The sequence below is a fragment of the Athene noctua genome, chromosome 3, assembly GCF_965140245.1.
Source record: "Athene noctua chromosome 3, bAthNoc1.hap1.1, whole genome shotgun sequence".
In the NCBI taxonomy this organism is placed as follows: Eukaryota; Metazoa; Chordata; class Aves; order Strigiformes; family Strigidae; genus Athene; species Athene noctua.
The window spans coordinates 65,535,509-65,559,469 of NC_134039.1; the positions used below are offsets into that span (position 1 = coordinate 65,535,509).

General features: G+C 41.4%; 1 protein-coding gene across 5 annotated transcripts in view; it reads left to right on the top strand.

Moving 5' to 3' along the window:
- PLXNB2 (plexin B2) overlaps positions 1–23,961 on the top strand; it is a 263,745-nt gene that overhangs the window by 200,979 nt on the left and 38,805 nt on the right. For all 5 annotated transcript variants that reach the window (XM_074903216.1, XM_074903214.1, XM_074903218.1 and 2 more), the window contains 5 exons: positions 4,082–4,174; positions 5,349–5,430; positions 9,927–10,099; positions 12,375–12,523; positions 15,495–15,603. In XM_074903216.1, coding sequence (XP_074759317.1) covers positions 4,082–4,174; positions 5,349–5,430; positions 9,927–10,099; positions 12,375–12,523; positions 15,495–15,603 — 606 coding nt within the window. The remainder of the gene's footprint in view (positions 1–4,081; positions 4,175–5,348; positions 5,431–9,926; positions 10,100–12,374; positions 12,524–15,494; positions 15,604–23,961) is intronic.

Sequence of the window (23,961 nt, forward strand, 5' to 3'; positions counted from 1 at the left end):
GAAAGATGCGGGAGAGCAACGAGTGTCAGATGATGTCAGAATAATTTTTCTTAGGTGAAAGCCGGGTGGGAACGTCATCTCTGTCATTGCAGCAGCTCCACATATCCTGGTACTGAGGTGCATTTTTAAGCCAAAATAATAATGCCTTCACTACCAGGACTTCGATAGGCACACATAGTGACTACAGCTGTATACACAGACCTCTAAGTATATATGAAAACAGACAAATAAGGCATGAAATAGTTGTAATCATACAGGCACTCATGCCTGTGAGGTCATGCCATCTGAAGCAGTTAAGTTTGATTACTGACTTAGGGCATAACCTACACTCAGACCGGTAAACATCTCGTGGAGGGCAGTGTGGCTCAAGGGAAGCTATGGATGGATATTTTGTAGCGGTTGGCCCACAGCCCAAGTGCAAAATAGCATATGGCTTCTCATGTGGAACAATTTTGTCCCAGGTTATGCAGGGTATTATGGTGTGTTTGGAGCTAGCAGTCATGCAGCTATAAGTACATTTAAGGTCCTTATTGATTAGGACATTGGTATATATCCATTTTCCTCCTGTTTTCCTTGCCTAATTTCTTGCTTAGAAAAGGCAAAAATGAATGTTCTGTTGTCACTTTGAACTACTAGCTCTATTATCTTGGTTTAATCTGTGCTTTGCTTAAGATGCAAATTTGCTTAATTTGCAAATGCCTTATCATGGGTCACTAAGTACACTAGCCAACATGGTGCATATAAGCATCTCTGTTGGTGGAGATCAGCAGTGAAGGTTTGGGGTTACTCAGTGAGTAGGAGTGGTGGATGGCTTCTAAAACTTCTATTGCAGAACTGAGGGTGGAAAGATGAGAGCACAAGTTTTCTATTCATCTTCTAACTTGTGAGCACTTACAGTACAATGAATAAATTTCATCATGAGCACTTCCACTGGAGGGAAATAGACTAAAGGAGGATAAGCTGTTGGCTGGTTTTTTGCCCCTCCTTCCTCTGAAAGAATTTCAGTAGGAAGGAGAAGTAAATTAAAGCTGTTGTCATTCTCTTGGGAATAGCCTCATCCAGGACAAGTGGTTGAGAGGAGAGTTCAGTACTGATCAGTCATATTGCATGCAACTTCTGAGAGGCATTCTCCAGCTGAGTCCTTGAAAGACTGGCACACTAGAAGAGACAGATGTCCCAGCATCAAAATAACGTTATTAGCCCTCCAAAGATTTTCATTAAAAGTAATTTCCCATTTAGATTTGTCTTTGTCATGTGTGTCTGACATGTAACCCACTTCCTATTGTTTGCTACATGTCTCTTCTTGCACACAGACTGCTGAATGTGAGCTCTGTGGCCTTCTGCTCAAGAGCCTGGTATAGCAACTCCTGATTTCGATTCATTTCAGGTAGCAGCTGTCACACACACCGAAGCTCCCCTCCTCTCCCAGTGCCTTCTGTTAAGCACGTGGGAAAGCCTTACACAGCAGCAGCAGAATTTGAACACTTGAAAACTACATGATACATTGAAATATGTGGAGTAGAGAAAGCAAGGCAGCATTCCTCAGAAAAGGGATTTGTAAGGTGCTTTAAAGTTTGGAGTATGTAGATGTTTTCTGTAAAGCAGAAAGGGCTGTAAAACTTTCAGAAAAGGCTTTTCAGAGTTCAGTCAGTAGCTTATTTTCTATATGGAGTTTCTGAGAAGGAAGAAGTAAAAGTTCTGTTCCCCTCTATAACATAAACCTCCCACAGACTAGTGTCAGACCCTTTACCTGATTAAAGCATGTGCTGCTCATTTGCCCCAAACCTTGGTGGCCTCTTGAATCTACTGCCCAGCCTGTCACAGTGAAGGTGCAAAAGAAAAAGTTTCCACTGCACTAATTAGATAAACTTAGTGGCCTATGAGTTACCAGAAGAGGAGGCTGAGGGGAGACCTCATCACCCTCTACAGCTACCTGAAAGGAGGGTGCATCTGGGGGATGAATTTCTTTAACCAAGTAATAAGTGATAAAAGAAGAGGTAGTGGCCTCAAGTTGCGCCAGGGAAGGTTTAGACTAGATGTCAGGAAGCATTTCTTTACAGAACGGGTTGTTAGGCGTTGGAATGGGCTGCCCAGGGAAGTGGTGGAGTCTCCATCCCTGGAGGTGTTTAAGAGTCAGGTCGACATAGCGCTGAGGGATATGGTGTAGTTGGGAACTGTCAGTGTTAGGTTAATGGTTGGACTGGATGATCTTCAAGGTCCTTTGCAACCTAGATGATTCTGTGATTCTGTGAAGTAGCTGCAAATAAATAGGATAAGATCCTCATACATGAGGATTACTTAGATGACAGCAGGAGACAGCTTACTAACCCGCAGAGCGGGAGAGAAGAATCAAGTAACCATTATTCTTTTGCCATGTACTCCAAGACTCAAGCAGTTCTGGACAAAAGCAGTGACTAATTCTTTACATCCTCAGAAGGCATCAAAGTGAAGTTCTCATGAGGTTCAACAAGGCCAAGTACAAGGTCCTGTGCATGGGTCGAGGCAATGCCTGGTATCTATACAGGCTGGGAGATGAATGGATTGAGAGTAGCCCTATGGAGAAGGACTTGGGGATACTGGTGGATGAAAAATTAGATATGAGCCAGCAATATGTACTTGCACTCCAGAAAGCCGGTGGTATCCTGGCCTGTGTAAAAAGAAGCATGGCCAGCAGGTTGTGAGACGGTGGCTATCTTCCTCCACTCCACTCTCACAAGACCCCACCTGGAGTGCTGTGTTCAGCTCCAGGGCTCCAAGTACAAGAAAAACATGGACCTGTTGGGCTCCAGAGGAGGAACATGAAAATAATCAGAGGACTGGAATACCTCCCCTATGAAGAAAGGCTGAGGAAGTTGGGGTTGTTCAGCCTGGAGAATAGAAAGCTCTGAGGAGACAATTTTGTGGTCTTTCAATATATGAAGGGGCATTATAAGAAAGATGGAGAGAGACTTTTTACCAGGGCCTGTAGTGACAGGACAAGGGGAAAATGGTTTTGAACTGAAAGAGCATAGATTTAGATAGGTTGTAAGGAAGAAATCCTTTATGATGAGGGTTGTGAGACACTGGAACAGATTGCCCAGGGAAGTTGTGGCTACCCCATCATTGCAAGTGTCCAAGGCCAAGTTGGATGGGGCTTTGAGCAGCCTGATCTAGTGAAAGATGACCCTGCCCGTGGCCAGGGGTTAGACTAGATGATCTTTGAGGGTACCTTCCAACCCAAACCATTCTATGATTCTGTAAAGGTTAAGGTGATCTGTCTCCCGGTGAGTTCTGATTTCATAAGTCTTTACCGACAATACTGTCTGAAAATATCCCTGCTACTTATTTATTTCTCTGATTCTTCTGGCAAAGCTGTCTGTGCAGCTGCCCTGTGGGCCAGAGCAGGAGAATGACCCCAGCACAAGAAACAGTGTTGTGGGGTGATGTGTTTGGCTTTTAGCCAACTCAGTTCCTTGATAGAATCACAGAACAGCCAAGCTGAGAGCTTTGCTAGTGCAGGGCAGGTCGGTATGTGCTGCAGCCTGAAGGCAGGAATGAAACGATTTAGGGCCTAGGGGGAAGAGAGGGGGAAGAAGGTGGTCTTCGAGACAGGAATACCCTTAAGCTGGTGCTGCCATCAAAGGCTGTCCTTTGAAATCGCAGCTGGAGTCATGGTGAGGCAGAAGAAACAAAGCCAGCAAGATCTGAGAGATGTTCATTCCAGTTTCCCATGCAATTCTTGCATTCCTACTCTGCCCAGGATCCCCACAGAGAAAACCTTAAAGGGCAGTACTCACACGTTTGTCCAATGTTCTCATCTCTTGGCTTTTTCATATTGCTCCCTAAATGGAGTGCTAGATATGTGCTTGCTTTATTTGTGCTGCTTGGTGCTTCCACCTTTAGCAAATGTTGGAGGAATGCAGCAAAGTAGCAGATTGTGCTGACCCAACATTTCACTAGCTTTGTTTTAGATGACTTTAACAGGTTAGCCTTCTCCATTTGGTCTTAGTACCTCCAATGCTGAACAGGATATTGCCTAGTGATACTTCATTTTGCTTGGTGATGCTATATGAATTCTAAGCTGAATTTTTCTCTTCCATAGGGTAAAAAATTTGTGGTTGGAAACAGCCAATTTGAATTTGAAGCTCCTGTTGATGAATCAGATGAAGGAACATTTTCATTCATGAGTAAAGAGGTAAATACAACAATAAGATTCCCTTAACAAATATACTGTTCTTAGATTCCTGTTCCAGTGTCCACATGTGTCCAGAAATATACAGGTAATTTTGGTTTCCCTCAGAGAAGAAAATCACCTCTGATGGAGATTCCTCTTTGGCAGTAGCAGTCAAAGGCAGCAGCTTTGGCTCTGAGCTTCTGGGGTCTCCCCTCAAAGCCCTCAATCTTTATGCCTGATTTCTCTATGTAATCTATGGATTCATTTAACTGTCTCTGGAGGAATTCAGGGCTGTTACTCTTATTCTTCACTTTTTATGCAATCTGGTAAAATCATTGAGGATAAAATACGAGAATTTCAGAGATCTCCCTCTCCACATTCCAATTCATTATTTTTCCTATTTTACATCTGTAAAAATGGAAATGGTAAGAGTGTTGTTTGTCTACTTTCTAGCTATGCTTCTTTCACTCGTTTATTTTACAGAGAAAGAAAATTATATTTTTTAAAAATAGTCTATTTACCAACATCAAAGTTGGACTCAGATGTTATGCTGACTTTAACTTTTATGTCTTACAGGCTTACTGAGTAGTTTTGAGTACTAATTATCATTTATGCAGCATTTAAGTCTAGAACAAAGCATTTGCTTTATAAAGCCATTGTATTTTTCTTTGCCTTTTTCCTTCCCACCAGTTGTTTTTGCTGCTGTGTTTCAACATGAGCAGAAGTTCGTGTCTTGGAGCATGTGAACCTTGTGCCTTGGCTATAATGAGGGGGTTGCACTGCAAAAGATGCAAGTGATTTCCCCTCCATGTGGTGCGAGTCTGCCATGTCCACAGAAGTAACGGGGCCAGATGGTGTGGGAAGGGAGAACTCAGCAGGGTCAGCAGCTATACTTACTGAATCTGAACAGTACCTTTGCTACTTGGATACTTATAACCAAATGTAAATTGAATCAATGAAAAGCAAGTATTCAGATATTGCTGTCTCTTGATACTTGAAAATTCTGATTGTGAAGGATTAGGTTCATTAAAACATTTTTCCGTAAATCTATTTGTCCAAGATGAAAAAAAGACAATAAGGTTTGGGATAGTTTCTAAAACCTACACAGCTCTGATTAACAAGAGTCATAGAAAATGCATGAAATTAACCTTGCCAAATGAAGGTATAAACATCTCTATTGTGTCATCTTTTCCAGTTCTCCTATAGTGCAAATGAGACCCTACGACTCAACTTATCCATAAGAACAGATAAGGTCAAGATCGACAGCAAATTGATGGGTAAGTATAAAATACAGGATTAAAGGAAGGTTAATGACAGTAAACAAATCTCTCCCTTTATAATTTGGAGTAATGTGAATAAGAATTATAACTCTGTAGGTCTTACTGTTTTGAATGAAACAATTAAATCTGACCAATAAAAAGTTATTAATACTAAAACCATGAATTAAACATCAGTGTTGTATATATTAAAGGCTGTTTTAAATATGCTACCATTATTTTGCTACCATTATATGAGGTCAGCCTCACTTCTGTGCCTGGGAAGATCATGGAACAGATCCTCCTAGAAGCTATGCTAAAGCACATGGAGGACAGGGAGGTTATTCCAGACAGCTGACATACCTTCACCAGGAGCGAGTCCTGCCTGACCATTCTAGTGGCCTTCTATGATGGAGTGACTACATCAGCGGACAAGGGAAGAGCTACAGATGTTATGTGTGGACCTCTGTAAGGCCTTTGATACAGTACCCCACAACATCCTTCTCTCTAAACTGGAGAGGTATGGATTTGATGTGTGGACTGTTCAGTTGATAAGGAATTGGCTGGATAGTTACATGGCTCAATGTCCAGATGGAGATTGGAGACAAGTGGTGTCCCTCAGGGGTCCGTACTGGGACCAGTATTGTTTAGTATCTTCCTCAATGACATAGACAGTGCGATGGAGTGCACCACCGGCAAGTTTGGAGATGACACCAAGCTGAGTGGTGTGATTGACATGCCTGAGGGACAAGATGCCTTCAGAGGGACCTGGACAAGCTGTGCATTCTGCAATACACAGAAGCATTCAGTGTGCTTTCAGCTCATTACTTTATTCATTTATTTCTCTGGCAAAAAAATATATATATTGTGGTTTATAGAACAAAGACTTGGTCTCTGATATAAATTCCTTTATAAATATAAATTTCTTTATTTCTTTCAATGTACATCAATGAAACAATTATGTCTGTGAGCCTAGTCCTGAGCTGAGGTGAGGAAGATCCATCAAAATCAGTGGAGCTGTATCTGGGAGTTGTGACCTACCTTACACTCCTTTGGACTGAAGTTTAAGGCATAACATTGCAAAAACTGACAAAACTTGTTACTTGTATGATGAGTCAACATCAGGAAAGCTAGTACTGTTCCCAAGTAATTTGCCCTGCAGATTAAATCCTCAGACCATATTTTTCAGTCTGTACAATAATGAAATTTATTCCCGTTCTTATTGGCAGCATAGGAGTATGTTTTTAGAAGATTTTCCCTATGGCTCTGTGTGCAGTGTTGAAAGCATTTAAAAGAGGACCTGACATGAATGTTACAGGGAGGTCATATTACAACCTCACACTGTCTTAATTTCCATTCCAAAGGCTGTGGTGTTTAAAACTGCAGAATTTTGACCATCATCTTTTTTCCAAGTCTGAGAAAAGCATTGAAAAAAAAGAAGTAGCAAAATTATCAAAGAAATTATATCATTCAAATTGAAATACACAACCCTTGCAAGATGGGAATTGAAAAAATATCAACAAATGTCTCCTTTTATTATAAAAGGGGAAGTTTTAATCCAAATTCTCTCCTGCTTTTAAATTTCCTTGTCGTATGAAATCCAGAGCATAATGATTTTTATGCATCTTGAAAAGAATTGACTTCGGGTATATGGTTGCTGCTGAGAAGCACCTTTGAACCTGCCAGTGAAAGAAGCCTTTCTTTGTATAGCACTTAGTGAATACTAAGTTATGATAGCATTTTTACATCTCAAGCCATCAGGGGTTCTGAACAGTATGAAATCCAATATATCCCTTTTATCCTTTGTCCTTTTTATCAATGATTTCGCAGCTGGTATCTCAAGGTGATGGATAAGGGTCTGAATCTAATGAGTGGCTTGCTGCTGGTACATTTAATGAGCTGATCGGTGAACAGGAGGAGTGTTTGCTGTAGCTTCCTCTGTTGCGTTTATGCAACTGGATGTGGAGGACTTAAAGATGTTGCAGCACTGACATTGTTTACTGAGGGCTGGGATGAAAATCCCTGTCCAGCCGATGAAAGATAACTAAGTAATTCAGTAAGCATATTCCCGCGCCGTACCAGGTGGCCATGTGGTGGCCGTGGGTGGGAAGTGCAGGGTTTAGGAAGGCAAGGGGAAGATTTGTTTAACAATATTATCTGATCAGGTTCCTGTGCCGTAGCAGCCTTTCAGAGTGACGGATTAAGAAAGCTATCTAGTTCCTGCAAAAGTAATTCACAGCATAGATGCGAGGAAACTTTTCCTTGCCACTGCCCACACCGTCTCTTCTTATAAAAGCAAACCAGGGCTGTCAGTCTGGTGCTTTTCCCCAGCACTAAGTTCACATCCAACACACAGAATGATTAACACACAAACTGTTGAAAATACTGCTTGGGTTATGTTTGTTGCTCAGTGACTTCCATATTGATGTGCTCAGTATATGAAGCAAATGATGCTACCCCTGCTTTTGTGCTCATCGATTCCTTGAGACTTCAAGATAGGGGTTGAATCAAATGGATGGTCTTTCTCATTGATTCATTGTTACAAATTCCAGGGTCCCTCGGCCTTACGTGCACTTCCAGTGATGTCTCAACTGAGTTTGTGCTGGTAAAGCTACTTGAAATCAAGTGGATATGCTGATTAGATATAAGAAGGATTAAAACCAGACTTCGCCACTGCATTAACTCTTCAGTGTAAGGGGAAGAACAACAAAGTGGTATTCTTTTAAAGACTACCTGTGCAATTGAATGCTGAGGTTTTTAGATAGGTAGAATTTAGGGAAAAACTGCCCTTATGAGGTTATGTGCTCTCATGCAAGTGGCAGAGAGACTGTAGCCAAGTTTGGGGCATCTGGAATACTGTTCATGCCTAGCAGGGGAATAAGGGCACTGCTGAAAAATAATGGAAACCCATCATTGTCATTTTACTTGTCATTGTGGTAGAAATCTGACATGATAGCCTCTTGGAATTAGATTTTAAAAGCTACTGCTGATGGACTAGAAGGTGGTTTCACCAATGTCCTTCTCCTCTGAGTCCTGCTTCTCTGAGAATAAAAGCTTTCTTTAAATAGACATTTTTGATGGCCTTTACCATATGCAATCTCAAAGGGATTTATTCTAGTCTCTCTTGTCCACATCTGATAACCTCTGTTTAATTCACTTTTCTTCCTGCATCTTTAAGGATGAACCTCCTTTGAAAAAAAAGAAGTGTCACTGACAGTACCATTTCTTGAGACTTAATGAGCACATAAAACAGCTCAGCACTACTGGAAGGGGGAGATGTTGAGTCTCTGCATTGTGCTTCCCACTCCCATCTGTGAGCACATTTAACTCTTGAAAAAGCACAGAAAGAAACCTGGATGGTTTTCTGCGGTTCTGGTACGTTAAGTTGATTTACAAGAAGACTCAACAAGTGCCAGAGCCTCGGTGGCAGAGGATGAAAGGCTGTACAGCAGATAAAAAAGAGCAGCAAGGAGTAGAGAGAAGCAGGGATGAAGGGAAGGAGCAGAAAAGGAGGGAGCAAGAAGTTTCCCTCTTTACAATAATCAGCTCACCTTCCCAGGGAAGCACAGCACTCACACACGGAGTAATCTGTGCAACTTGCATGCTTCCCCTAGAGAAACGTATGGCATCTCTTCAGTCTGTTTTCTTCTGGGCTAGCTCTCAAGTGCATCTCCAAATGTTTTCTTGCAAGCCCAGGCTTTCTCTGTGTTGCTGAACTACCCAGCTATGTCTCAAGACTTTGCATCTATTTCAGAAAATTCATTTTGTTCAGTGACTGCGCATCATGCTAGAGATTGATGGGGGCCAAAACAAGCTTAGTGTCTGGGACAGCTGGTGTGTGATTCATCAGTATAAGAGGCATGACTGTGAGACCTGATTTCTTGGCTCATAAAAACTAGAATTAAATCATACTACAGAGGAATAAAGCACACATCAGGACAACAATTCAAGACAAAAAGCAAGAAAATAGAGAAGAATAGAGAAATTAAGAGATATTAACTTGAACAAAGGATAACACTTCATCAAGTGTTAACTTTCTGTTTGGTTCAGGCTTTAGCAAAGGCCTACAAAGCCAGCTCTCTTCCTTTAAATATGCAACTGGCAGAGGTCCCATGCCAGCTGATGTTTGTCCCTACTGACACCCGTGCAGTTTGTACCCTTCCATGTCTGACTCCTGGTACGCCAGGAGGACCTGTTTGTTTCAGCTAGGTTCATTGAGGATAGTCAAAGAAAGGACTTGTACTTAAACATTTTGACAATGCGTGAGTGACAGAAATGCATTTGGGTTCTACTTGATAGTGTACTTATACTCTGCAAATGGATAGATTTTAGGTTTTTCCATACAGGGAAAAGTACAGTTTTATCTCATCATCATTCAGGGTTAAGTACAGAATGTGTATATTCTTCACGCAACTCGACTGAGCTTTGTACATAGGATTAGTTTGCCTTCCTATATCACATTGAATATCCTTAAAACAGAGGAAAATGTCTAAGTGCATTTACCATTCATATTTCAGTGACTCTGTACAACTGCTCTTATGGACGAAGTGACTGCAGCTTATGCCTCGCAGCCCATCAGGACTATAACTGTGTCTGGTGTGAAGAAGATGGCAAGCCCAGCAAGTGCGTTTATGAAAAACTCTGTCATGCTCCTCCCACCAACACGTGTCCTCATCCAGAAATCACTCGCGTAAGATTGCTTTTTTTCTCTCCTTACCAGTGTGTTATTTTGCAGGAGAAGGCATCCAAGCAAGCTCATACTGAAAGGCAGTTTTTTTCCTAGGGTGTTAAGTAAGCCTCTGAAATCGCTGCAAGGAAATAATGCCAGTAGTGATGTGTGTGAGAGATTTGTAAAGACTCAGAATAAGAGACTGAATGGAGTCTTTGAGACTCCTTGTTTTTCAAGCCTTGTCCTCACTGTGCCAGAAGCCAGGCTAGCAGTGTATGCTTAAATGTGGCACTTGATTCTTGGGAATTAGCATGGTTTTTTTTCTCTCCTGAAATCCTTTCTACCTGAAATAAGGCTATAAGAGAAGTTCACTGCTCCTGGAACTAGAAGCACTTAGCAGGCTCTTTAACAGGCTTCAAACTAGACTTTTAAGTGGCATTTAATAAGGGAGCAGATTGTTTCTGCGTCACAATGTGGTTTTCAGGTGTCAGTGATATTTTCCAGTCCATACCAGAAACAAACACAAGGCTATAGAAGTTGATTGTAAGAAGTCAGAGCGGCCAAATATGCACCCCTGACTTACTCTGCAGTTGAAGCATTCACCCAGAGTGAGGGAAGAGTGTTGTCCATGTTGGTGGACCAGTAGCCAAAAGAAGAAGTGATAAATCCATGTCTTTTTCAGCAACAAGCCAAATGCTGTTTTTCTGGGCATAATTGTTGAGAAAATAGTGACACATACTTCCATTGGGGAAATCTAAATAGTTGTGACAGTGGTATCAGTGGAAATTCAGACACACCATTTGATGAGAACACATCCCAAGCTATCACAAAATGTGGTAACTGTGACAGAGGTTGAGTCGTAACAAGGGTGTTTCAGTCAATAGGAACTGTTCAGTTCTGAAACCTGTGGCTCAAACTGGTAGAGATGCTGAATCTCCCAAGGCTGTGCAGTTAGAGGTGCAGTGTGGGTCCAGGCAGACCAGCAGCATGATGGGTGAGGTTGGTCATGAAGGTGTATCTGAGAAGAGACGTCAGGTAAACAGTTGAAGTCTGCCAAGGAAGGCAAATACCCTGAAATCTCAACAGAAAGTGTGGAGAAGAATAGTTGTGTGATAGCCATACCCAGATAAAGACGATTTCAGTGGGAAGGAAAAGGAAATAAGAAAAAATAAAAGTGTTTCCACCTGGGACACTGTATGTACACAATTATGGGTTAAATACTAAATACCAAAATATACAGATACTACGTTCTAAAATATACAGTATTCAAAGATTTGACCAAAAGATTTGGCAACATCTACACAAAACCGTTGAGTCATTTTTCAGCTAGTTTATTTATGGGTTAAGTGCAAAGGGATGGCCAGTGGGCAGAAGTTTTAGGAAGTTGAACCAGTGGGAAAACAGAGCAAGTGATTCTGGAGTTGGGCTGGTCAGCAGGCAGCAGCAGCCATGTCTCTCTTCTCAGACTTGCTTAGATCTAAGAAACTCTTCATTTTGATGGAGCAGATATTAAAGTCCAGACTTTCAGAAGCTGTATTTGTTTGGCTTTCAATTACTGCATTTGGAACTGTGCAACCTCCCTCTTCTCAATAGTAAACTTTCAGCCCTCCGGTGCTCAAGGCCTGAAAAGGTCTTGCTGGACATGATCCAAATATTACATAAGAAAGCAGGTTAGTCTCCCTACAAATATTCATAATTCAAGTGCCTGTTTGGGCCATATTTCAACCTGAGAAGTCCACTGCAACTGAAGGATTTTCTCAATCCTCATTTTAACTGCAAATTATTTAATTACCATCAGTCCATGTACTACAGCATCCTACCATTTGATGCAGTAAGGAAGATCAGGGGACCAGAGGAACTTTGGAGGACGCTATGTGGAGCATCACGGTGTGTTAGGAAGGTGCACTGTTCTGATGTGAAACTAAAGGGAGAAAATCGTGGTAAAAATGCTGGGAAAGCTCTGTGAAATGTGAGGTGAGCCCCATCCATTTGCTTTTCAAAATCACAGTGCTTCAGTGGAGGAAGCAAACTTAAAACAGTGTAAACACTAGGCAAGAGTTTTGTACATAACAGTCTGTCACAGGAGACACAAAATCTGCAGCTGATGAAGCCTGGTTCTGATTAATTAACATTAAATGTTATGTAGTGTGTTTTTGTGTGGGTCGTACAAGAAACATCTTTTGCATTTCAAGTATGGGTAAGTCAAAGTAACTTTAAATAATATGGAAGAGCAACATGGTTGCTGCAGTATTTAATTTTGTTTTTTTTTTTTTTACTTTCCCTCATGCAAACACAGATTGAGCCAAAAACTGGACCACTAAGTGGTGGAATTCTTTTGACCATAATGGGATCTAATTTGGGAATAAAAGCAGAAGATGTAAAAAATATAACAGTGGCAGACAAGGAATGTCTTTTCAAAGAGGAATTCTACTCTGTTTCCACAAGGTAATTGCTGGATATCTTTCACAAGATTTTAGAAGAAAAAAGTAACTTCTGTGCATTTTCAGAAGATGATCTTCCTGTAGTTATAAAAGGTTCTCAATAGAAGAAAGAACTAGTGTGATATACCTGCAATATTTCATAGTAACATTTCTAAGTCTTTATTTAAAATTGTTATAGATTCTAATACAGCAACAAATTCACAGTTGTGTACTACCATCCTGCTTCTGATTGATTGAATTTTTTTTCCTTATTTGTTTGAAAAACTTTTATAAACTATTACGCGGATATCTCAAGACTATTTGTTTTTGAATTAAAGGCATCATAGGTGTGCATCTAATCATTAAAATCTTTGCTAAATCTGAACCACATGCAGCCAAGCATACAATATTTATAGGAAAGCAGGCAAAGCAAGAGGAAGCTTAAAACTTTTTGGTTTAGTCCAGCCACAAAGTTTCTTTCCTGGGGGCAGAGAGGAAGCCCAGAGTTTTGGTTTAGCTTTAGATTACTAGATTTCATCATGGAGCCAACAAGTCCATGGATGTTGAACTGCCTAAGCAGGTTGGTAGATATTTTGTGGATTAGTTGTCACACTCTATAGCAGTGCCAAAAATTAAAACAAAGTACTTAAATTCTTCTAGGTATCTAGGTGTTTGCTACAGATTATATCAAGCATCTAATTTCAAGAGGGATATACCCTTTTGATATTGGCTGATAAAAACCATAGCATGAAGGTTCGGTAGTAATATTACGAGTAATGACATATTTTAAGCAGTGTGATTTTTTTTAATTGACTTTTGATATTTAAAACTGCAATTGAAACGTTAGCTTTCTTTCTCTTCAGTTAAAGTGTAATAGGTAACATTTTGCTATTTCTGTGGCATGTTTTGAAAGGGATTTTGAAGATACCTAAGTGATTTTTTTAGCTTTTGAAAAATGTTTAGCTTTCGTCAGTTTGTGGATCAGGCATTTAGAAGCTTCCCAGGCCCCTAGGACTTAAGAATGTATATATAGCTGTATGTCTCTTACTGCTTCCCAAATCCACTGCCATCACTTGTGCGTTTACATGGGCATCATCATCCACAAAATTCCCAACTCTTTCACAATCATCTTTTCCCATTCTCTGTTTTCAGTGTTTGCAAAAGCTGCACTGGGTTGCAGCATAACCTTACAAGAATTTCCCCAGCCTCTTGGCTTTTTCTAAAGCTTTTTGATATTTTTAAATGTATGGAAAGGAGCCAGAACTGAGATGACTGGTTCCTTGTGTCATAGCAACATTACTGGTTTCCTAAGCTCTGACAGTGTGGTAATAGGTGAGAACAAATGCAACTTGCATAATGTCATTTATCAACAAAATAGGGGGTTTTGAAGGATGTTCTCCATTAGGGAAACCTTGAAAAATAAGTTATTCAAAATCTCCATAGATGTCTATAATTTTCTGTCCTTATCTTCCTCCATTATTTTGTTTTATTATTACCTTCTTTTAATTTAATTTTTAAAAAAAGAAAGTAGTAAGTTCCTAGTCTTGCTCCCCTATCCTTCTGCAGTAAAAAGCTAGTCATTTTTAGGAGACAGTTGCTCCCATGGGCAGAAGAGCAGCGAAATTGGAGGCACTTAAGGCTGCTTTTTCGTTCTGTGGTGATTTAATTGTTGGCCTTGGAGAAGTCATGTTCTCATTCTTTGGAGTTTTCCATTTGTAACGTGGGGGAAGGGAGGCAATGCCAATGCCGAGGAGGGGAGGGAACTTTTCTGTTAACCATGCTGCAGCGTTTCCCCCACACACGCCCCCCAGCCCTGGCCCTCAACTGCTTTCCCGAGCTTAACATATGGTAGAAATTCCTCCAAAGGCACCGTTTCCTGTTTCTGCCTGACAAGAAGATACAACTTCCAAGAATACAGTAGAGAGATGATGAGGAACAGACTCAGGCAGCCATACACATGCCAGGACATGCAAGAATTTAGAGAATTTTGTCCATTTGCCAGTACCCAGACAGAAAAGTCTGGAGTGATCTGCAGAGGGACTTGACAATCCTTTTATTCTAAGTCCAGATTTAAGTACATTATACCCGGTAATTTGGGGTTGTTGTGGGTTGTTTTTAATTTGAAGGGGTTTTTTTTAAGCAGTCATGCACTGCTTAAGGAAGAATAGCAATAATCCTGGAGGGAAAGAGCAAATGAAATGAGCAGTGATCTTCAGGGTGTGTCCTATATGAAACTGTCTGCCTACACAGGCTGCCAACATTATATACCTCCTTATCTAACTGTATTATCAGCTCTCCATCACGCATTTGGCCCAGTTTTCAAGTGTGTCAAATCCTTATTGCATTTACATGCTTGTATTCTGTGGATCACCTGTTTGAAACAAAAATTTAAACACCCTGCCTATCACTCAGCAGCAGTGTTAGTTACAGCAGTATTTTCTTGGCCAGTGTTCCTTGACCTCTGATTTTGCATGGGTTATCTGAGGATTTATTTTCAGAGAACAGTAATTCTAAAGGGTTTTTGATCTTAAGTGTGAAAATACAGTAGTTTAATGATGAAAGATAGCAGGATTCACAACAGAAGTATCAGCAGCTAAAACACACAGGTTATAACATAGCTGATGATCTGATTCTTACATCAAGGGGGGTGGGGTCCTTTTTTTTTTGATACCACAAGGTCCAATAAAAACCTTGTGTAGGGTAGGAGATGTTCATCTCTGACTTCTGGGCTGAATTGGAGTCTTCTGTAGAAGCCACCTCTATTAACAGGCTGCTAAAGTAGCTGCTGTGTTCAGTGCTCAGGTTTCAGTTTTACCTACCTTTAGACAGAAGATTAAACTATTCTGGTGTGCTTCTGCTGGGAATCTGAGGCGGCCTTCAAGTACCTTGTGTAGGATAAAGCACTGTTGCTGGCAGTGTGTGTGGTAGCTCACATACATTGCATTGGTATTGCAGCTATTACTTCCAACAGATAAACTTCCATTCTTTCTTGCTAGGATTGTATGTCAAGTTGGACCAATGAATGAACCAAAACAAGGTCAAATTGAAGTTAACATCAACGGAAAATTAGGTAAATCACCAAGTGAAGTGCTGTTTACATACCAGGTAAGTGCATTTTTTTCAGAGACATGTTTTATAGCTTATACATGATTGAAGTTAGAAGTTTACTTGTTAAGCGCAGAATCACTTGTGTTCGCCTTACAAGCTTTGTTTCATCAATAGCACTGTCATTCAAGTATATTAGAAAACACTTAACTTGAACATTTCTTTCTACAAAGGGTGTACCAAAAATCTGTTCTGATCCATAGATCCAGAGTCTTAAAACAGGATGATGTTGTTTGCAATTCAAGTTTAAAAGTTGTGGTAGAAAAGAAACTGTAATAAACTTACTCCATAGTGACATAATACCTCTTCAGTGTCATTACTGAATTAAAAAAATCAGCACTTCAAAAAATCAGGTATTCTTTAGATGCACAGTTGGTGCACTATTTTAATCACAGTGTTTAGTCTAGCCAATGTTCTTAATTACAAGAATGGATGCAGAGCAGCTGAAGAATAAGTAATGAAGGTACATTAATTTTTTAATAATTTATTTCATTGAAAAATACAGCATGCAGAGCCACAGAAGGCATGATATGTGTTCATATTACACATGTGCTTTGTTTTCAGTGTCACTATGAAGGAGAATTTCATTTGTGTCTTTCCTTCACCCTAAATGTGGCCCTAGGTTATAGCTGGTCTAGCATGTGGTTTCTGCAGCAAGTAGCTTTATCTGTATCAATGAGGTCTTCAAAATTTATAAGAGCCTGTGATAGTTGAGAGGTTTAAATAATCTCTGTCCTCATATTGATACTTCACATTACACCTATAAACTGTTAAGTCTATAAAACACAAAGGGTGGGTTAGGCTTTTATCTTCTCCATTATTTAAACTTCTGTCTCATTAATTCTTGATATCTTGTGAAAAGGAAAGGAAGGAGTTGGCAGTAAGCAGCAGAATAAGTCAAGAATGACATTTAACTGAGAAGAGGGTATTCTTGTTTTTGCAAAACAGGCTAGAAGTGTTTTTTCCATAATTTCCAAGCAAATACCTCCTCTCCCTAGTGATATCTCTGCAAAAAACACCCTTTTTGCTTGAAAATGTGCTCTATTCCTTTGTGGAAATGTATGTTATAATTAAGTCTTTCTTCGTCAATCTCATTCATCTTAACCAGAGAACAACAACATAATTTCCTGTGTTTATGTGTTTGTGGTCTCTAGGACAGAGGCTATGACAGTAAACCCTAAATGAGAGGAAATTTTGACATGAACCCATGGTGTTTGGTATATTTTACACCAGTTCTCCTATGCTTCTCCTGTGTGTCAAGATTCTCCCATGGTTTGTGTGAAAACCACATGAAGATGTTATGGAGTGGGTTGAAATGTAATCTGAAGCCCCTGTGTAGCCTTCAAAGCCTATCTGTGAACTTGTTTTGGTGTTATTCCCTGCTCAGCCCATCTTGGAGGAAAGATAAGGAGTCACAGCTTTTGGCTACTTAATGGAAAGATTCTTGATGGCCAATCAGTGAGACACTAGGAGAAGCTGCTGTGCACAACCAGGTGGATGTTTTCCTGCAAGTCCAAGACTCCCTCTGTGCCAATCTCTGCCTGCATTGAGGCTACTGAAATATCAGATACCTAAGCTAACTGCTGATAAACAGTATTTTTGTTTGCTGCAAAAATCTTTCAATGGGGACTCTATTTACAAAATGCAAAGCAATGCCAAGTAGTACACTTCATGTCTTAAAGCTGGTGAAATTGATTTCTAGTTTCATTTCTCTCTGTTCCACAAGAAAATGAAGCCAAGGTAGACTGAAGCAGTGTCATGTCTTGAGTCCAGAGGGCAACTGAGCATCATGCATCTGCTTGCTCACCCCTTTCCCCTCAGGAATGGAAAAGAGAAAATAAAGCAAAGGGAATTGAGATAAGGACAGGGGAGGATGACTCACCCATTATGGTCATGGGCAAAAGGCAGACTCCTTAGGGGAAGAAAAAGAACATCAGTTTAATTCAAACAACAATGCTTAGCACTCAAACAGAGTAGGACAGTGAGAAGTATTGCCACATCTTAAAAACACCTTCCCACAGCCCTCCCTTCTTTCCAGACTCAGCTTTGCTCCTGATTTCTCTACCTCCTACCGTCCAGCGGCACAGCAGGGCAGGGAATGGGTGGGTGTGGTCAGTCCCACCACTCCTTCCTCTTCAGGAGGAGGATTCCTCCCCCTCCACCAGCATGGGATCGGTCTCACAGGAGACAGTCCTCCACAAACTTCTCTGACATGAGTGCCTCCCACGGGCTGCAGCTCTTCAGAAATTGCTCCAGCCTGGTCACCCCTGTGTGTTGCAGTCCTCCCAGTGCCAAACTACAGCAGCGGGGGCTTCCCAAAGAGTCACAGCCTTCTTTGGGTGCAGCCACCTTCTCTGGCATGGGGTCCACCATGGGCTGCAGGTCAGCATCTGCTCCACCATGGAACTCCATGGCTGCAGGGGGGTGGCCCTGCCATCTCATCATGGGGTGCAGGGAAGTCTCTGCTCTGGTAAACCTTCCCGCCTCCTCCACCTCCTTTCTTCCACTGACCTCAGTGTCTGCATAGGTATCTCCCTCACAACTCCTCCTCACAGCTTCCACTCCTTCTCCCAGGTTCCTCTTCTTAAATACATTATCATAGAGGTGCATCCACTGTCGCTAATTGGCTTGACCTTGGCCAGAGGTGGGTCCAACCTGGAGCCAGGGGAGATTCAAGAAGCTTCTCACAGGGACCACCTCTGTAGCCCCCTCCCCTGCTACCAAGAACCCCTGACACACACACACAAACCCAGCACAAGTGGGATTAAAGTCAGTACATGGGCGTCACATTCACACACACCTCTACAAGCGTAACATTAGAGCTCTTGGTGTGAGAACACATGATCGGAGCAAACAGTCACCTCAGTTGATGTCTTAAAACCTACAATCTTGTTTCACTGCTGTTTTCAGGCATTTATTGGGTGACTTCTTTCAGCAGACATGCAAAATCTGTGCTTTGTTTAAAACCTCTTCTATTCAGTATATACAAAAGAAAGAAAATACTCTTCTTTCCAAGAGCCTTCCTAAAATAAATTTTCTATTATGTATTTCCCCCTTTCTTTGGCACATTGTCTGTCTACCCTCCTGCTGGTAATTATCACTGGTTTTACTGTGTGCTCTGATCACCCGGAGCACAATAGCTTCAGCTTTAGCAGTGACCACCCTAAATGCAGTGTGTGGTGGCACAGGGCAGAAGTGCACCAGCAGTGCACAAGGAGACAATGCAGCTGCTCAACCCAGTGTGTCTATACACACCAGAGGTGTCACCATACTCCCCCCATTCTCAGCCTCATACATGTGGCTAGTGTCTACCACCGAAAAGCACATAGTCAGTTATCAAGTAGATTGGATATAAGAAAGGATTTTTTTTGATGCAGGTTGTGAGACACTGGAACAGGTTTCCCACAGAAGCTGTGTCTGCCCCCTCCCTGGCAGTGTTCAAGGCCAGGCTGGATGGGGCTTTGAGCAACCTGGTCCAGTGGAAGGTGTCCCTGCCCATGGCAGGGGGTTGGAACTGGATGATCTTTAAGGTCCCTTCCAACCCAAACCACTCTATGATTCTATAAGTACTACTACATTTGGCTGTTGTTGATACCCAGTCTGAACAATGAGATGAATTTTTAAAGCTGGATTGATGAGGATCAGTAGTCAGCAGAACTTGGGTCCAGACTCATTCTTCTGCCCCGTCTGCCAGCACAGCACATTTCTGAGCCAATGCATGAGACCTCCATTAAATAGGTCAAAAATCCAGTTGAAAGGGAAGCCATGGTTTCAATTTAAAATATTTCTGAACTAAAATGCCCTGGTCCACAAGAGTCTGTGCTGTGCAGTAGGCACCTCATCTATATTTGCTGTATAACAGGGGATGAAAGCTCTATTTCTCCCTACCCACCACAATTTCTCTCTGCAACCTGAGTGCTGTTCATGTCCAAACATTCCAGTGAAATTAAATTCTGGTAACCCAGTCCTCCCCTATACTGACATTTCTGTTGTTTCACTATGATCAGTATCAGGCAATAACCATCCTCCTGTTTAGTGAAATAGAAATGAAGTGGTGCTAAACTTTAATATCCAGCTGTGCGGTACATCTGGAGCACTGACAGCTTGGCTGGTCTCTAAGCAGGTGGAGCAGTAACACGGCTAAAGGCCAGTCCTGCTTTAGTGTTAATTTTATCTGATTTGCATGTTACTATGACAGTGAGAAGCAGTATCAAAGGAAAGAAGTTAAGCTTCTCCTAGATGTATGGCCCAGATTTGCTGATCCCACATAAGCATGATTCCCTTCTCAGAATACCTCGTCTTCAGACTCCAGCCACCAGAATGAGAGCTTGCAGCTGGTTCTGGGTTCTCCAACACCTGTTTGCAAGAGAAATTCTATGAGTTTTAGGCTGAGCAGGTTAAAGACAGTGGGGTTTCAGAAAACTCAAATGTAAGATGGTGAAATGAGAGGTAGAACTTAGCGAAAGTGTAATACATTTCTGAGGTGCTGAAGGTTGTTTAGGGACTGGCTTGGAATTAATGACTTTTAGTAAATCAGGAAGTCTATTTACATAAACAAAATGAGATGAATAACCAAAAAGAGGAATAAGGGGGAATAAATTAGTCTGATCTGAAAACAAACATGAACATGACTGTTCACCATATTAGACGTTTGAATGTGAACCTGAACAGCACAGTTACATTCAACAAGAGGCACTCTTTCACCTTAACCTACTCCCAACATGGTAGTTTTCTCTTACCTTCATCCATCCTCTGCTTTCTTTCTTGATGTTTGAAGCAGTTGCTCTGGGAGCTCTCACCAGTGTAGTGCCATTAGTGCCACAAGGCTTTTGTGGAGGGTTTTAGTTCACTCCTTGTTTTTTCTCCCTGAGTCTTTACCTCAACACATGCATTTTACACTGTAGTTGGGGAGTTTAGCTGGGGTTTTGTGGGAGCATATTACATCCTTTTTGCCATTACAATTGATGCTGATAAACCATACATCCACAGCAGTCTGGAATTGCTTCCAGAGGATCTTATTTTATTCCTGAGTCCTGGAGCACATCTTGTTTATCTGTCAGCCTGCACAGGGGCCAGATCTCCTGGGTATCAGAGAGTTGTTGCAAAGTTGGCCCTTCCTCATGTGGATATTATTAGACTTAATTCTCTATCATCTGAGCTGTGCACTTAAATACATGTCCCACCATTCAGTGCTTGTGGTTCTGCTTAAAAGCTGCCACTGACTGTATGATAACACAGACTTTTCAGTTATGCATGCTTCCATTTCTCCATCAAACCTGTCAGCAAGGCTCTGTGGTCTTTTCAGTAAATCATGTGGTGTCTGCCTCATGATAAAAGGATGCTGCCTACAGTCCAAAAAATTAATTGTTTAAAATACCAACCCTTTAAAATACCAACCAAGCATCTCATCCACAGCAGACAGCACACAATGTACATTGCAGGCAAATGCACTCCACCTGGAGCAGCTGGAAGTGTTTGATCAGCTCACATGGTCTAAGGTTGGACAAAGCAGTCCCAGAAAGGCAGGACTCAGCTCATTTCTCTACTGTTGAAGAAATAACCCAGGAACTGAAGCTTGTCTTGTGGATGGTGTGATGATGAGGCAAGTTTGTGGGTCAAGTCAGCCACTGCGGTGAACACGAGGCTGCCAAGAGTGCGCAATGGAAATTCTCTGGTTGAATATCCTGTGAGTGGGTGGCTTGTCTGAAGAAACAAGAAGCAGGCTCCCTTGAGTCTGAGAAAAGAGCGAAGTGGAGGGGGAAAGAGCAGTTCCTAATGACTTACATGCCCCATTCAGAAGCTTAATTTAGCTTCTGCGGTTACCTTTATAGTCCATGAAATGACATTTTGACCTCCAAGAAGGTGGCCAGTGTCTACAGCACTTCATGGGCTATGCTTTTATTAATGTATTTAAATTTTGCATGTGTTATATGCAAGGATTGGCAGAATAATTTGACTTTCAGTGAGGGGAAGTTAATTTTGGTAACAAATTAGTTGTTTTACAGACCTGTTTCAAAAGCCAGAACTTACTGCAGCTGGGACCAGGATGAGGAAAGGGAAAAGTTACTTGTGGAGGAAAGGATGAATGAGATAAATACAGAGCAATAATGTGCTCTGTATGTTTGTGAAAATCTTATCTGTGTGTGTGAACTGTCATTAGGTCCTTTACACAACATCCCTGTGCTCTGTTTGTGTGGCAGCACAAGAGCTCATTTCTACTTGGGAAGATGTGCACTTGTATCAAAGGCAAACCACCAACTGGAGGTCACTGCTTACAGGAGCTGGCAGAAAGGATCTTAGGTGGCTTTGCCATTTGCTGCCCATCATGTCCATTTGAACACATCCATCTGTTGCTGGCTTCCCCTTGTGCTGCAGCTGGCATTCTCTCACAGCATCACAAGGATATACTCTGCCACCATCCTCTTTTACCTCCCTAGTTGTCTCCCTGCTTGTGGTCTGGCACGGTTGCATTTTCTCCAGTATCCCTCTCCAAAGCATAGACGTCATGCCAAGGTTTCTTTACATCTTGGTTAGGCCCCCCTCCTCTTTTGCCTTCCAATTGTTCCTAAATTTCTGGCCCCTCTTGTGATCCACCAGTAGCCTCCTTGGTGGCTGGTTGTTTCTCTCTTTGATTTTCTGCATTAGTGAAGGATGAAGTGTAACCACTTTTATCTCAGTTGTGTAGTTCTTGGGCTAGAAACTGCCTGCCACAGACAAATATTATAGTAGATATTATCCTTATTTACAGAGTCATGCCCAGAATATAAAAAGTTTGCAATGTGCTTGGTAACAGATGAGTGGAAAAGTAGAGAAATTAAAAAAGAAGACATGCGGAACCTAGGTGGTGCTCCACAGGAGTGCACTCCTCTTGTTCTTTAATACTTTGCAAGGGACCAGAAGTGAGTTGGCTGGACATGACAGTGTAAACCAGGACAGTTGCAAAGCAAACTGATGGAACATGAATCAGCCTGGCAGATCAGATCCCAAATGCAAGTCAGGTCAGTAAAAAAGAGGTTAGGGGATGGTTCTCTTTTGCACTTGCATATCTTTAATGGGAAAATTGCAAAGGAGATGGATTAAAAAAGGAAAGAAAAGGAGTAACCCCACTGTTAGCCAGGTAAAAGCTGCGCTTTCATTTGACACCAACAGACCACAGAGATCTAAAATGCTGGGAGCTCTCTGAAAGCATTTTCAGCCTGTAAAAGGTAGCTTTTAATAAAATTGTGATCAGAAACCTGAAGAAATAAGAGATCACCTTCCTAACTGTGCAGAAAGACTAACTGCAAGTCATAAAATATTAAGGATGAAAAAGTTCATTCTAGATTAATAAATGGGATGAAAAATGTAAGAGCTGAAATGTAAATGCTCGGAGGGTCTGCAGTAGCTGTGTAAGAGCAGCAGTCATGTACATTGCTAATAAGTAAGTTCATGTCTAAATGTGATTATAAGTGGAACAGACATGGAGATAATTTACCCTCTAGCATGCGGAAAGCATGAAACTACTATGAAAAATATATCAGCGTTTCTGTGAACAGATTTGTAAGTAGAAGGCAATGGATACAAACAGAGCAAACAAAGGAAAGACTTCTGGCTGCGATGGAGGAAACAGGACACTGGAAAACGGCCTGAGTGTTAAGTCATATACATATTTGGGCCAGTGCAAGCTGGTTTGCCAGTATTTGTTTTCATTTTTTTCTGGTACCTCTATGCTGACGAAGCACAGAGTACCTCAGAGGACAGACTCTTGCAAGACTGACATTACTGTGAGGCAAACCCAAAAAATACAGTTTGTGAAGCTCAGGTTAGTCCCTGATGCAAAGACAGGGCAGTGGCATACAGAAATGCAGATGCCACGTAAGGGAATTCATTGCTATTACAAAGAAAATAAATGAATTTGCTACCAAACATAGCAGTATTTGAATGTTACATACCATAAGGAATGTACAAGGACTTAGAAACTGTCATTGTCTCACTACTTCAAATTGGAGCAGATAACAACTGCTTTCAGGTAAACTATATCAGTGGGATGTGCACCAGCCACAGTCATAAAACAGAAAAAGTAACCTATTCATATCATTATTATCCTTCCAGGAAAGCTGCCTAATGGTTATGAAAGCTCTGGGAAAACTGCTTAACAGTTCAGTAGTAATAACTCAGCAGTCTGGTACAACATGGGAGAGTTGGGTTGCAGGTGGGCTTTGAGACCTCTAGCTCAACATTATTACACCTAAAGTAGGATTTAAGGAAGGTTTGTATGTAAGATATGTAAAATGCTCGGATTTCCCATGACTGACAAGCTACAATCTGCTTGGACCTACAAGCAAGAAATCCCATCGAGATCAAATTATTTTTTCAGGA